Source organism: Engraulis encrasicolus, chromosome 3, assembly GCF_034702125.1.
Source record: "Engraulis encrasicolus isolate BLACKSEA-1 chromosome 3, IST_EnEncr_1.0, whole genome shotgun sequence".
Taxonomy (NCBI): domain Eukaryota; kingdom Metazoa; phylum Chordata; class Actinopteri; order Clupeiformes; family Engraulidae; genus Engraulis; species Engraulis encrasicolus.
The window spans coordinates 23,920,833-23,935,217 of NC_085859.1; the positions used below are offsets into that span (position 1 = coordinate 23,920,833).

The window sequence follows — 14,385 nt, forward strand, 5'->3', positions numbered from 1 at the left end:
ATTGTACACCTCCTCCCACTTGTACTCTTCCTCGCTCTCCCCTCTCCCTGCTCCTCCCCTCTCCCCCCACCTCAGCGGCTTCTGTCTGTTCCCACTGCTCTGGAATTCACAAGTGTTCCTCTTCAATAAATCAGACTCAGCAGGTGCTGTGTTGAAGTATGTATGCCACACAGGGCCGCTGACAGCATTGGTCAGGCCCGGGACAAAATCAACTGAAAGCCCCCCCCCCCTTCTCAATTCAGGGGTGCGTTTCTCAAATGTGTAGTTGTTAGCTAGTTAGCAACTTGGGTAGTTGTCAATGGGACATTGCATTGAAAACAACAAAGTAGCTAACGTAGTTAGCAACTCTGGTTTCGAGAAATGCACCCCAGAAAATGAAATGGGGACCCACTTCCGGGTTCCACCCCCCGTCCCCCTCACTGGACCTTGGATGAGTGACCCTTTTGCCCCTCCCTGTCTGCGGGCCTGATGCCATCCCTCATCCTGTGACGTTGGAGGGAGTAAAAGGCTGCTGTTTCTCCCACAGAGCAGAGCAGTGGGATGGTGCTGTACTGTGACAGGGACAGCTCCTTGTGCTGCCCTAGTGTCAACCCTTAGCTGATATACATACTGTACCCTGAATGACTTTTCCATGCCTGTGGCAAAGTCTTTTCAGACCTTTTTAAATGATGGATCGTCAGAATTTGCTAGATGTGTCTGTTCGAGCAAGTTCTGATAATTCCACCAGTAAGACTCAAGGTATTTCTTGATATGTTTAATTAATCGTTGCCTTGGGTTCTGTCTGTCTGTCTACATAAAGTGTGTAAATCGCTTGGAGAGAGCCTCACAGGCAAAAAAAGATAGAATCTGAGAAGTTAATGTGATATAATATCACTTCTCTGAAATGTTGCACAGTGTTGCAATCGACAGCAAAAGCTCCAAATAGCTTTCCACACTGTTCGATGCAAATACATTCACAACATTCTTTGTGGGTTTTCAACTTAAGTTTCAACTAAGTCATTTTAGTTGCTGGTACACTAGATTATCACATCTGCCTGTCAGTGGGCACAGTTGCCTGCAAATAATATTCCGATTTTAAACGGAATGGAGGCAGTATCTGATTTGTGTCATGTAAACTCTTCATTCATTGGCTTAATTCAATGACTTTGGCTGTGCTATTTCGGGAATATTCTGCAGAATGTTGTTTCACATATTTTAAATGGTAAAAAAACAAATCCCTAAGAATGTTCCATTTGAAATTGGGAAATTTTGTGCATGTAACTGAGCTCAGTATGTGTGTAACTCTGATACCTGTGAGAGCCTTCTCTACGCCCCACTGCTGTGGTAAGTGCTACAATCAGAGTGTTACTGTATGCGCTTCACACAATTTAAATGGGAAATCCTCTCTGAACTACAACTACCTGAGACATGAAGCTCTCATAATTTTTTTTCCAAGATCTTTTGATATATAATGAATGGTCAGAGGGTGGATTTTCCTTTAAATGTATTTATAATGCTATGGTTTCTCAGCATATCCTTCATACCTCCTGTATGTCATTCTTGCATACTTCTCTGGCAAATGTCAATGTCATCTGCTCTACTGTACGTGCTACTTTGCTCTTGGTTCTCAACTGCCTGGTCTTCATTGGGTATGTTGCTGAATGGGTAGGTGGAGAAGGACTTGCGATGCGGTGTGGTGCGGTGTGATGTGCTGCTCTTTGCACTACTACTCTTTGCATGGTTGAGAAGAGCATGCTCAGGTGCCTTTCTGTTGTGTTACTGTTGTTGTTCCTCCTCTCCCTCCTCCTCTTTCCTCCTCTCTCTCTCTCTCTCTCTCTCTCTCTCTCTCTCTCTCTCTCTCTCTCTCTCTCTCTCTCCCTCCCTCCCTCTCTCCCTCTCTCCCTCTCTCCCTGGCCCTCTGACCCCTGCAGGCCTCCAGGGTGGATGGCAAACAGAGCAGCAGCTTGGACAGTGACTACGACAACGATGTGGAGCTGGAGGATAGTGGGTAGGTTTCCCCTTTCATCTAGCCAGGCATAAATAAGTATGGTCAGAGATTCTTTAAGTATATAGAGATATGCCAATGTAATAGATTACTATGGGCACCTAACATGAACAGGTTCCGGTCTGCCTAAAGGGGCGTGTCATAATGCGCCTAGCATTGAATAGAACTGTCCTTAGGTCTGCCTAGGTCTGCCTAAAGGGGGATTTCCTCCCTCCTCCTTGCAATAATAGAACCCGGAAACAATGGGCCAATGGAACCTCTCTCTCTCTACTCTCTCTGGTATAGCCTTGCCCTGTACCATTAGTGAATAGTATGATCCAGTGCCACACATTCCAAATATCCTTGTTTTACATGTCCAGGTGATCATCCAACCATTTGGAATCTGTGGCACTAGATCCTAGAACTAATGAATCCATTTTGCCCACCAATGTTAGCGAAGCAAAGCTGTCAGATTGAATTTACAAACACACCCTTAATTCATGCCCCTGGGTAGTATTCCAAGAACCCGGTATAGTTGTAAACCAGGTAAAGTTAACTTTGAGGGAGCGATAACTCATCTAGTAGAAGCTTGGAGTTAGGGCAGGGCGTTTCTGGAAAAAATGTGCATCACGGTTTTCTTGATGAAAATTGATATCACGTTTTTCTGCATGTTTTTTTTTGATAAGCGGCGATTTTCCCCCACATCTCAATGTTCCTGAAGAAAAGACTGAAATTAAATTTAAAAATGAAATAAAATCCTGAATTTTAATTAATCTCCATTTCTATTTTAATCACTTTTTGGGAATAAAAACTAAAAAAAAAACCTTCTCTCATGAAAAAGTGAACCTTGTGTGGTGAAAACCGTTATCACGATTTTTTACCGGTATACTGCCCAGCCCTACTTGGAGTCCTCATTTTCTGGACTAAATGACACCTGTGGACTATTAGCACATTTACCTCTTCCTGTAAGGTAACTTGGCCAGGTTTACCACGTAGCCCCTTAATGCTCACCGTACCTCCAGTGGCACGCTGAAATAGTAATTGAAATGTAACTACCATAGCACCACAATACTATGACACAACACAGGCCCTTTGGTAATGCACCACGACTTGGTCATTACCATACTGGTAACAACAAATGTATAAAGCCGCGTCTTAAGGGGTTAAGCCCTTAGCGCAGAGCCTATGTTATAACCTTTCTGCCACCAAAATTGTAATGGCTGTGTCTTAATCTGTTATTTAAGGCTCTTGGCAATGCCATAGCAATGTTGTTATGATTGAGTTGAGTATTTTCAACAAATAGTGAATAGGCGTGCCGGCAACCCCATCTCCACTAAGAGGCTACCCATGTACTTGGAATACCCCCCTGGTCTTGACACTTGTCCCACCCCACTTCCCTCGTTGTATTGCAGGGCTGTGCGGAGGGGCCGTCTGAGGAGCAGCGGCTGGCTGGGGGAGACGGGCTCCATCCCCGAGCTGGACGACCTGGAGGCGGAGTACGACGGCAGCCTGCCCAGCACCGAGGACGTCATCCGCAAGACGGAGCAGATCACCAAGAACATCCAGGAGCTGCTGAGGGCCGCCCAGGAGAACAAGCACGACAGGTGAGGCTCAGGGGGTCAGACAACGGGTGAGGAACAACAGGCGTGCTCATTGTAACGGTTCAAAGCTTGTTAGTAAACCTCCCTCCCCAGGCCTTATAGAGATACACTGCGACCTTGGGGAATAAGCAGTACTTGCGCAGACTGATTTTACGATCGCTGCGCTGCGCAGAATCAAAGGAAAGGTGACTGGTGAGATAAAACAAAGAGGGATGTGTGTTCATTTCCTATGCTATTCAATTTCATGACAATTTATAATACAATGTCGGTGAGGGCTTAAAATGTATTGCTTATCGGAGACAGGAAATAATTTCCTTGGGGGAAAAACCCCAAAATTAGATGTCACAAGCCCCCCCTGCAATGCCTCCGCGCCTCCCCAGGGGGGCTTACGCCCCACTTTGAGAAACACTGTTATAGAGATACACTGCGACCTTGGGGAATAAGCACAGCATGTGAGACTCAGGAGGTCAGACAATGGGTTGTATTGATTTTATTTTATTTATTTCATTAAAGGATCCCCGTTAGTTTGTGCCATAGCAATTTGCTAGTCTTCCTAGGGTTCTCGTCACATAATTTCAGATTGAGAACCATACCATAAAGATATACATGTACTGCCAAATAAAGTGCAAGTTAAAAGTTCAAAAGTACAAAATTAAGTGAAATACATGAAAAAAACGTATCCTAAAAGGTTCAGAAAAACAGGCTTGCTCATTCTAACGGATGAAAAGTAGCAGAGTTCGAGGATCGTTGGTAAACCTTCCTCCCCAGGCCTTATATAGATGCACTGCAGGCGGCTGAGCTTGGAGAAAAAGCACAGCAGGTGAGACTCAGGGTGTCAAAGGTGCTTAAAGAAGTTTTTAAAGACAGGGTCACAAAGTGAAGCTGATCTGACATGTAGTGAACGCACTGTTGAGTGTGATGCCTCATATCGCTAAGAATATCCAGGAAATGAGGGCACCACAGGTGAGACAGACAGTTGCCACTCAAGGAGTTAAAAACAACAGGCGTGCTTGGGATCAAGGCTGTCCTAATCAAGGATTTCATCCATGGGCCTTTTTCCATGCAATCATTTCAATTCAATTTGTCACTGATAGGACGTCGACATTAGAAAGTAAACACTTGTTCAGACCATCCAACAGAAGAAGCACAAAAGATTAGTTACGCACCAGACAGGTGGTTAAATCAAGACTTTGATCGAATGAATCGACTTGAAATATGTTTGAAAATAAATGCTTGCTGAAACCCTCCAGCAGAATAAGCATGGCAGGCAAATGTGCTGACCTGAAATGTAGTGAACGAACGTACAGCGGAGCATGGCGCATCAGACTAAAGAACAGACTACTCTTGGTGTGGTCATAGGCCACAGGCACAGACTGTGGCAAAGCCAAGTCAGAAGTGAGAGAGAGCCGTCTGCCCACCAGGACCTAACACGCAGTGTTTGACTGATAGTGGTTCCAACACGCAGGAACCAACACGCCGATTAGCCCGACTATGAAGTGAAATACAGGGACATAGTAAGTGTGTCCCAATCTGTCTGGCTTATTTACGACTCTCACTTCCACACGGAGCGGTGTGATTTTGCTTTCGAAATTGACTTCAAACCAAGTGAAGTGTTTGCGAAGTTTAGAATGTGTAGAACCGGGAGGCAGCCAATGACTGGCACATACTGTAGGTCTGAAATAAATGATAGAGTCCGCAACACTGTTAATGCTCCCAGTGATTTGCAAGACGTTTCGGAACTTCGTCCTTTTTCAACGAAGGTCCGAAACGTCGTGCAAATAAATCACTGGGAGCATTAACAGTGTTGCGGACTTCTATCATTTATTTCAGTTGCCGTACTCTATTTTGTCCAGCACCTGTACCACTGATGTGCGCGCATTCTCTACCTTCTTCTACATACTGTAGGTCTACCATGAACAACTGAGATGAAGATTACAGGGCTTTGCAAAGCATGACACAAATTGCTACAGCAGTGCCCTGACCATGGTTGAAGAAGCTTAAGCGGCTTAGGAAACATGTCAACAAAACATAACTGGTCGTACACCACTGTCTTGTGGACTGATAGTGGTCTGCTTATCACACTCTAACCTCACTGATGTAAAAGACTCGAATGGAAAACCCAGTTTTTGAGTGACAGTGTCAACAACCAATCAGCACAGTTGGTCAGGGCCTAATCCAGATAGCATCACCTTCCTGAATTTCTCTTTCTGTTAACCACGTTCCTCTTTTCTTGTGTCATGTTAAACTTGTGTCGGACATGTTTTGCAAACGTTTTTACTTTTCTTTATTTCAACCTTGTTCCATTTACTTCCTATTTTGCTACCATTTCCTCCCCTGCTGTATTTAAATTTCCCATCATGGATCTTGTCTTTTTCATTGTTTGTTGTGTTTTTTTTTTCTCTCTTCCTCTCTCCTTTTTTTGTTTTGCCACACACTTTCACCCACTGCTCCCCCTTCCTCCTCCGTCTCCTACTTCCCATGTGATGTGGTCTGCTGGGTGGCCATGTTTTGTCCCTGCGGAGGGGCGATTGGATTGGATGTCCTCGTCCTTGGCCGGTGTGTGTGTGTGCGTGCGTGCGTGCATGTGTGTGCGTGCGTGCGTGCGTGCATGTGTGTGCGTGCGTGCGCGCGTGCCTGCGTGTGTGCGTGTGTGTGCGTGCCTGCGTGTGTGCTCACTCTCAGGCCCTCTGAGAAGGAGTGTGTGACTGTGCGAGGTCTGAGGCACAGCCTGGGCTGCTTCAGTACGCTGGTCCCCTGGGTAGACAAGGGCCCCTCATCTCCTCCAAGACCCCCAGGCCTGCAGGGCCCCGGCCCAGCCTCCTCCTGGTACTCTCCTGCCTGGCCTCTGTGGCCCTCTGTGTGTCCCTACTCCTGTGTGTGTGTGTGTGTCTCTCTCTATCTCTCTGTCTCTCTCTCTCTCTCTTTCTCTCTCTCTCTCTCCGCCCCGGCCCACCCTCCACTCACTGCCTGGCCTCTGTGTCCCTGTGTGTCCCTGTTTCTATCAGTCTGACTGGATCATTCTCTCTCTCTCTCTCTCTCTCTCTCTCTCTCTCTCTCTCTCTCTCTCTCTCTCTCTCTCTCTCTCTCTCTCTCTCTCTCTCTCTCTCTCTCTCCCTCTCTCTCTCTCTCTCTCCCTCTATCTATCTATCTATAGTATGGACCCTGGCGTCTTTTTGTTCACCTCTATCTATCTCTGCCGTCCCTCTCTCTGGTACTGCCCATGGTTTCTTTCTGTGTGACAGTATCTCTCGCTCACTCCACTCCGTCCTCAATTCAGCTCCTTGTTGTTCTCTCTCTAACACACTAATCGCTACTTTGCTCTGCAGCGCTTCCTGTCTGAGGTGCGAGTTTTGGAGACACGACTCACAACACAACTCTGTGTGTGTGTGTGTGTGCGTGTGCGTGTGTTTGTGTGTGTTTGTGTTTGTGTGTGTGTGTGTGTGTGTGTGCGCGCGTGTGTGTGTATGTGCGTGCGCGCGTGTGTACGTGTGTGCGTGTGTGTGTGTTTAAGCCCATTAATGCATGTGTGTGAGAGTACTCATTTGACTTTTAGCCACATTGGTACATCACAGGTCCTCTCCGCAAAAGTCAGCTGGCTAATTTTAAATCTAATAAAAATAAGGAACTGTCTCAAAGCAGATGCTGAATAAATCCCAAAGGCATTGAGGAGGTTATTTGACAAACAGGAAGTGAGACGTGGTCTCCCTTGTGAACTGAGCGGCGATCACAGTTGGCCTGGAGTAGTGTTTCTCAACAGGGGCACTACAGCCCCCCTGGGGGCATTGTGGAGCTCTAGGGGGGGCGTTGAGAAGGATACAGCTGAAAGGGGGCGGTGCTCCATTAGGAGGCATTAGTCCATTTATTTTTTTAAGACTGGGGGGGGGGGGTGTATTGTCAGGCTTATAGTAAGGTCAAGGGGGCGTTGGCAGGCTTGAGATGAGGCCGAGGGGGCGTTTCTTCAAAAAAGGTTGAGAACCGCTGACCTGGAGCAACTCCACAAACAACAACATGATATTTTAGTTCCCTCCTCCTAACCCCTTCGTGCAGAATCTCAGTTATAACCTTATTGTCAGCAAAAATGTAATGAAGAAGTCTTAATCTGTTACACAAGACACTCGGTAATGTCATATCAATGTGCTTATAATCGGTGCTCTAAATTAACACCTGCCAACCGGCCCAATGCTAGTGAAAATTCAGTTTGGCTGGTGGGGAAAAGTACATTTACCAGCCACTTTGTCCCATTAGTGAGTGTGTGTTTGGCTGGTAAGATTAACATCTACTAGCCATTTTGGTTGGTGATGAAAAAAGTGGATTTAGAGCCCTGGTTATAATATAATTGAGTGTTTGTTTTTTAAGCAAAGATTGAAAAAGGACCTGTCGACTGGCCCATCTGCAGTAAAAGGCTACCTAAACGTGGCCACCAAACAAACACTCAATGAAAAATGATATTGGCCACCATCATCCTTACCTTTGGCTGCGGTTGTGCCTCTTCTTTTCCCCTCCGCATATCACAAAATAGAGCAATGCAATCCTCACTTCCACTGAACCGCTCAGGCAGGCCGGCACGACTCTGAGTGCTAACATGGCAGGTACAGGCGTGTCGAGAGACTACAGTAGTGAGAGTAGGTGCTGCGTGTATACTCCAGAGGTGGTAATGGTGGCAGGTTCAGAAAGTAAAAAATAACATCAAACAAATAAAAATGTATGATACATTTGAACCAACTTGCTCAGCTGATTGCTGTAAGCACTCGAGACTGACAGATCAGGAGGATATTCCATTAACAAATGATGAACCTGGTTAACTTAACCTACACAAAATGGTAACTCGCCAATAGATTGCCAGAAGGCATAATTTACAGTAGATGTGAAAAGGAAGTCCCCAGGCTTTTTCATTATCCGATTTACCATCACCTCCCAAGTTAACTTAACCTGGTTTACTATTGAAACACCCTCTTGGAATCCCCCCTGGTATGTAGTGGTCGTCAGTGAGAGGCTGGCAGGTATTTTTTTTTACTTTCTGAAAGCAGGATTGACACCTCTGAGTGTGTACTTTGCTGGTGATGTACTGTAGGAGTGTACCTGTAGTCTTGTTGCATTGCTGATGTGCAGAGCCATATAGAAACAGAGTCGGGCAATCTCCAATGTGTGCTAGGGCCCACTTTAGCATTAGCGAAATTAGCTGTTTAGCGTCTCAGAACTGCTCAGCGTTGTGAATGTTAGTTCCTAGAAGTGGGCGTAGCACACAGCAAATGCAATGCAATGCAATGCAGGGAATATGACAAGGCTTGCCGTTCGTAGCAATAATTTCAGATAAACATCACAGATGTTAAAACTGTTGTGATTATCATTACTGAGACAGTTGACAGTTTACATATTTGTGGTGATTAACCCGCAGTATAGTTCGTTAGTCCTTATTTTTGGCTTTTTATGTGGTGGTTCTATGTTGAGTCTATGGAAAGACAGCCGCTTTAGGCACGACCTCGATCTCGTTGAAAGGCGGGGCTGCAATTTAATTCCTGGTCCTCCAATTGCGCAACTCTCCTCCTCTATGGCTCTGCAGATGTGCTGCTCTTTAGCGTCCCCTAGTGATAGCTGCAAGCTAATATCTAACCTCCCCGTCTTGTCCTTGTGCTTGTGGCCACAATTCAAAGGTCATTTCTCATTTGCAGTCGGGATGTTGAATGGGGAAATTGTCGTGAATGTGCATAGGCTGACAGTGGGAAAATGTAACTGTTTTCTCCATGGAGGCCGGGTGTTAGCCAACCACAAGGCCACAAGCATAAGGCAAGGACAGCAGGTTAGATAATAATTGAATGAATGAATGAATGAATTAAATTAAATGAAATGGATGAAAAACCTTTATTGCCCCGAAAGGAAGTCGTCTTGATTTTGAGATAAGATGGACCCATTGTGAGAAGTATCAAGTGTGTGTGTGTCCAGTGAGAACTAACAGCTTGCATGTGTTATGCATGCAGTTTAGTGTGCAGTTATAAGCATTCAACCTGATATTGAGTCATAGCTCACGGTTGCTCTGATATCTCATTATTAGTCCAATAGTACCTGCTTAACGTAGTGCAACCTCAAGTAATGGGATGTATTATAATATTGTACATTTAATGCATTTTAGAAATGAATTAGTCTAAGAAATTAATTCTATACATCAAAACAAAACATACAAAAATCACATCTCATGTCATTTTTGTGTTTTTGATTAGTTGTTGGTTTTTAAATAATGTTGTGTCACTTCAAAGCTATTAGTATAACTACTGTATATAGCTTGAGGAAAGTCTTGTGTCGAGTCATAGACTCAGTAGAACAGTTACTTTAGTGATGCCGAAGGAAGTGAAGGACCAGCGATGCAAGTCTTTGATGAACTCATCTTTGCTCTTCCACAGTTTTGTGCCCTGCTCAGAGAGAATACATGTGGCGGTGACTGAGATGGCGGCCCTGTTTCCCAAGGCAAGTAGCTACTGTAATGTACGTAATGCTGCTTTGCACAATCATTCTGATCTGAAAGACAGCATGGATACTTTCCCCAAAACACTCACCTGAGATAGGGAGCCAGTCCGAGAGTGGGGAGGGGTAGAAGGAGCTTAGAATTTGTTTGAATACAATTAAGCCCCTCTACTATTGTAAGCCCCTTTTGGACAGGTTTTTCTAATAATATAAAATATTTTACCTCCAATTATCATTTTATGGGTAAATTTATTTGTATGACCCTAAGGTACTTCCATGCCAAAGGGGACCTTTGCATCATGACTTGAAGTCAAAACTCACTTAACCTCGCTACTACAAGTGACGTGATTGGCTATGGGTTACATATACACCAAATGTAATGGCCAATAGATGGCCGTTGGCAATCGCAAGCCACACCTCCCCTACGAGAAATTCTGAAGGCGGTCTCCAGACCATACGGTATCTCACTTGTGATATGGTGTAGTGTGAACCAATCTGTACCTAACAGGAGACTTCCCTCAATGGGGGACATTTGTGTGGGCATTTTTGTTTTGTTTTGTTACATAAGATTCTGTTCTTAATATGCAGTATATTATGGACTTTTCCTGGGGACTGTCACTGAAGTGGAAGATATGAGGGCAACATTATACCTTACCCTCTCTTACAGACAGACAGACAGACACAGACAGGCATGCATGCAAGCATGCACACAGGTAGACAGACAGACTAGTGTAGACTAGACTACAGTATACAAACTCACATGTCTCCACTGCCCCCCTTGTCCTGTCTCTCTCGCATTACAGAAACCGCGTTCAGAGACAGTGCGCGCCGCCCTGCGTCTGCTGACCTCCAGTGCGCAGCGTCTGCAAGGGGAGTGCCGCAAGGCGGTGGCCCCAGATGGAGCCCTCGGTCTGGGGCCCGGCACCGACATGCAGCTGGTCACACAGCAGGTCATCCAGTGTGCCTACGACATCGCCAAGGCCGCCAAGCAACTGGTGACCATCACAACCAAAGAGAACAACAACTGAACTGACTGACTGACACGACACGACTCGGTTTACCACTGTTCTACTTGCAAACCCCCAACAACCCCCAACGTCTGTCTCCCTTTACCACTCTTCTATTCGCAAATCCTAAAAACTGACACACCTGCCTCCGTTCACCACTGTTCTATTCGCAAACCCCAACAACTGACATGTCTACATTATCGCTATTCTATTTGCAAACCACAACAACTCACAAGTCTACATTACCCCTTGTTCTGTCTGTTCTGAACTCCAATGGCTAACGAGTCTCCAGTTCTACTCATAAACCAAATGACTGAAGAGGTTTCCGTTTACCATGCTGTGTTTCCAGCAAGTGACGAGCACTCTGCTAAACTCAACAACTGACAAATCTCCCATTGCTCCTGTTGTGTTCCAAAACACATCAGCTGAAGTGTCCAAAGTCTCTATTCAACAACTGACTGTTTCTCCCTTACGCTGTGACTGTGCTGTTTCCCCTCCCTTGACCTTCACCATTGATGTCTGTTGTGGTGACACAGTTAGAGTTGCAGGGCCGCTGACAGTTTTGGCTGGGCCCAGGACAAAGTCATCTGAAAGGGCCCCCTACTCAATACATACAATGTAATAAGAAAGCCATTCTGGGCCACGTCTGTCCCTGGGCCTGGGACAGCTGTCCCCTTTGTCCCCCCAGTGTCGGCTTCCCTGCTCTGTTGGACCATGCCATTACCCCTGCACCTTACTCCACCACCACGCCCCAAGTCTCCTTGTTTTGTCTGATCAACATGTCAGTTTCTTTATTTATTTGTTTGCTTTTTTTTACAGAATATAATATTTTTTGTCTTTTTTTAATTGTTTTTATTGTTTTGTATATCTATTTAAAGATCATGCATGGGTGTTCATGTTTTTTTTATATATATTTAAGGCATAATGTGAATATACGTATAATATTATTGTAGTATATGGATTGCTGACAAATTGCTGACTCCAAAAAGCAGAGGGTTCCACATGAGGCATCTGGACATATCTGTCTCCTGCAAACAAGGTGTGATTGCTTGGCCTTTGCAGTGTGTGCTGTGACTGAATGACCGTAAAGCGACCGGAGAGCGCACATTTGGATTGTAAATGATAACAGTGGGCGTGGTGATGTAGGGCGGCTGCCAGTGAATTTGTAAAGTAAAATGGGGAGGAAAAAAACATTCACAGGAAGTCACAGAATTCCACTATATCGCTAGCCAGGAGCTAGCCGCAGTTCCTGAAAGTTTAAAATGATATTATTAAATGTATGATGATGCTAATATTGTAATTATATAATAAGCTATTTTCTGAATTCATGCCATATACAGCATAGCCAGACAGGAAGAGGTGAAGTAAAACTAAGCATATGCACCTCATCAAAACTAAACACCTGTGTACCAGTGGATTGCATCTCTCTAGTAGTATTTAAAGAATGTAGTCGAGAAGATATTTATTAATGACTAGTTTTCCTTGATGTGTCATAGCAATTTTATTATCAGGTATGTGGAAATTGTTATTACTGCCAAACTATTTCCGACAAATCAATTGTGGAAGATTGTTTTTGTTCCATACATTGACAAAACCATTTTGGAACTCCACATACACACTTCAAAACGAGTAGGCACTTTGTTGAAGAGAGAATTCCTATATCGAACTGAATGACTCAATCCAGGGACTATCCAGTTATTTTATCTACCAGCAAATACAATGTGGTTCTACTGAGATTTTACATCATTTTTTTACGATTACATGTATGATATTTGTTATTAATAACATTATTATTGTTGTTTTTTTTAACATGATGGCAGCCAAAGGCACACTGTATTACCTTACACGTCAGTATCCTGCCCTGCCTTCTCCTATCCTGCTTGTAGGCTACTGTGTGTTGTTCAGTAATGGTGCCTAATAGTTCACAACTCCCTGACCCTGTGATAGTCAAGTGAGTATTGCAGTGTGATAGCAGAGAGGATGGTTGAAGAAGACAGGGATGTCTGTGTCAGCTGTTTTAATGTGATTATGTGTTTGGATTACCCATGGTTGTGTTAGATGCATTGGAAATGGTACTATATGTGTATATTAATACATGATGCAACAGCGGAGAGAGTATATTGAAGTCAGACGTGGTCTGCCATTATTGGCAGAAAACGTTCTAAGAATGTACATTGTGAACGTATGCTCACAAGAGGTGATATACTGTATGTAGTTTTAAGAAGACAACTAAACATAAAGAAAGTACTCTTTGGGGCCATGCTATTCTGCCGTTTTATTCCTGTGGTCCTCATACTGGGGACGGGACCCCTGCCATGTACAAATACAGGGGCACCTGTACTTGCAGAACAAACTACAAATAAACAAAAGAGCAACTGATTCTTATTTTTAAAATAAACTTAATTTATAACTGTGACCCACCATGCGTCAGGTTCCCTTGTCTTGGCTGACAAAAGCATGCCAGGTGGTTTGATCTGTTTGAGTCTGTGGATGTATTTTGAGAGGGCGACTGTTAGATCATGTATGGCCTATATGTCAAGAGCCAATTAAATATCACTCCAGTCCCCAGCTGGGACTTACGGTTGTATAAATAGCCCCTGCTGTATTAATGAGTGTACACAGAATAGTGACCAGACACCTGAGATGTCAAATCAGGGGCATTTCCCTGTCTTCCGTCCTAGTATAGCCTATACAGAATGTATGAGAATAGTCCATAGTCCTACAGAGTCAAAATGTTGAAACTGGGTGAATATAGAAGGGAATATCAGAAAACTCTGAAAACCTTCTGAAAAGTGAGTTCATATTTACACACTCAGTTCTTCTTTGGACAATATAATTCCTGGGATAGGCCAGCAACCACAATAGCCCTGATAAGAACAATGACAAAAATGTAAATGTGAGGCAAGGTGTCTGGCAGGGTTATCAAGGATAGCTGTGGAAAAAAACATGTTGAGCGAGGGTAGACTGACGTGCGTGTGGCCACAAACATGATGATCATCCGCAGTCCACCGGCAAAGGAAAGGCAGAAAAGAGTCTTTTAATCTTGTCATAATGTGACTAAAAATCTCAGGTTGCATGTCATGAAAACAAAATAGATGTGGAGGGTAGTTTAGTTGCAGGAAAGATGTGCGAATTGGTGAAAATTAAAACACCAAAATGAAATTGTGGGGATTGTCTGAAGTTGCGTAAAAATTGCAAATCGCAAATTCCTGGAGGGTCTGATCAACATGCTGGTGATTGGTGGTGGTGAAACTGTACCACCTGCTGTTGATATCAGGAAGAGCAGCAGAGAATTAAGGCTAAATTCTTTTTGTGGTAACATATGTAAGAAGCAGGCGCTGAAACATTAGAAAGCATT

The 14,385-nt window shown here is 44.3% G+C and overlaps 1 protein-coding gene across 4 annotated transcripts in view; it reads left to right on the forward strand.

Annotated features, from left to right (window-relative positions):
- The window catches only part of git2a (G protein-coupled receptor kinase interacting ArfGAP 2a), a 59,842-nt gene extending 46,403 nt beyond the window's left edge, over window positions 1–13,439 (forward strand). For 3 of the 4 annotated variants that reach the window (XM_063195043.1, XM_063195042.1, XM_063195041.1), the window contains 4 exons: window positions 1,911–1,987; window positions 3,376–3,567; window positions 9,960–10,023; window positions 10,824–13,439. In XM_063195043.1, the coding sequence (XP_063051113.1) occupies window positions 1,911–1,987; window positions 3,376–3,567; window positions 9,960–10,023; window positions 10,824–11,048 (558 nt within the window). In that variant the 3' untranslated portion in view covers window positions 11,049–13,439. Of the gene's footprint in view, window positions 1–1,910; window positions 1,988–3,375; window positions 3,568–6,246; window positions 6,391–9,959; window positions 10,024–10,823 lie in introns of all 4 variants that reach the window. The other variant, XM_063195039.1, reaches the window with a different exon arrangement.
- The last annotated feature ends 946 nt before the right edge of the window (window positions 13,440–14,385 follow it).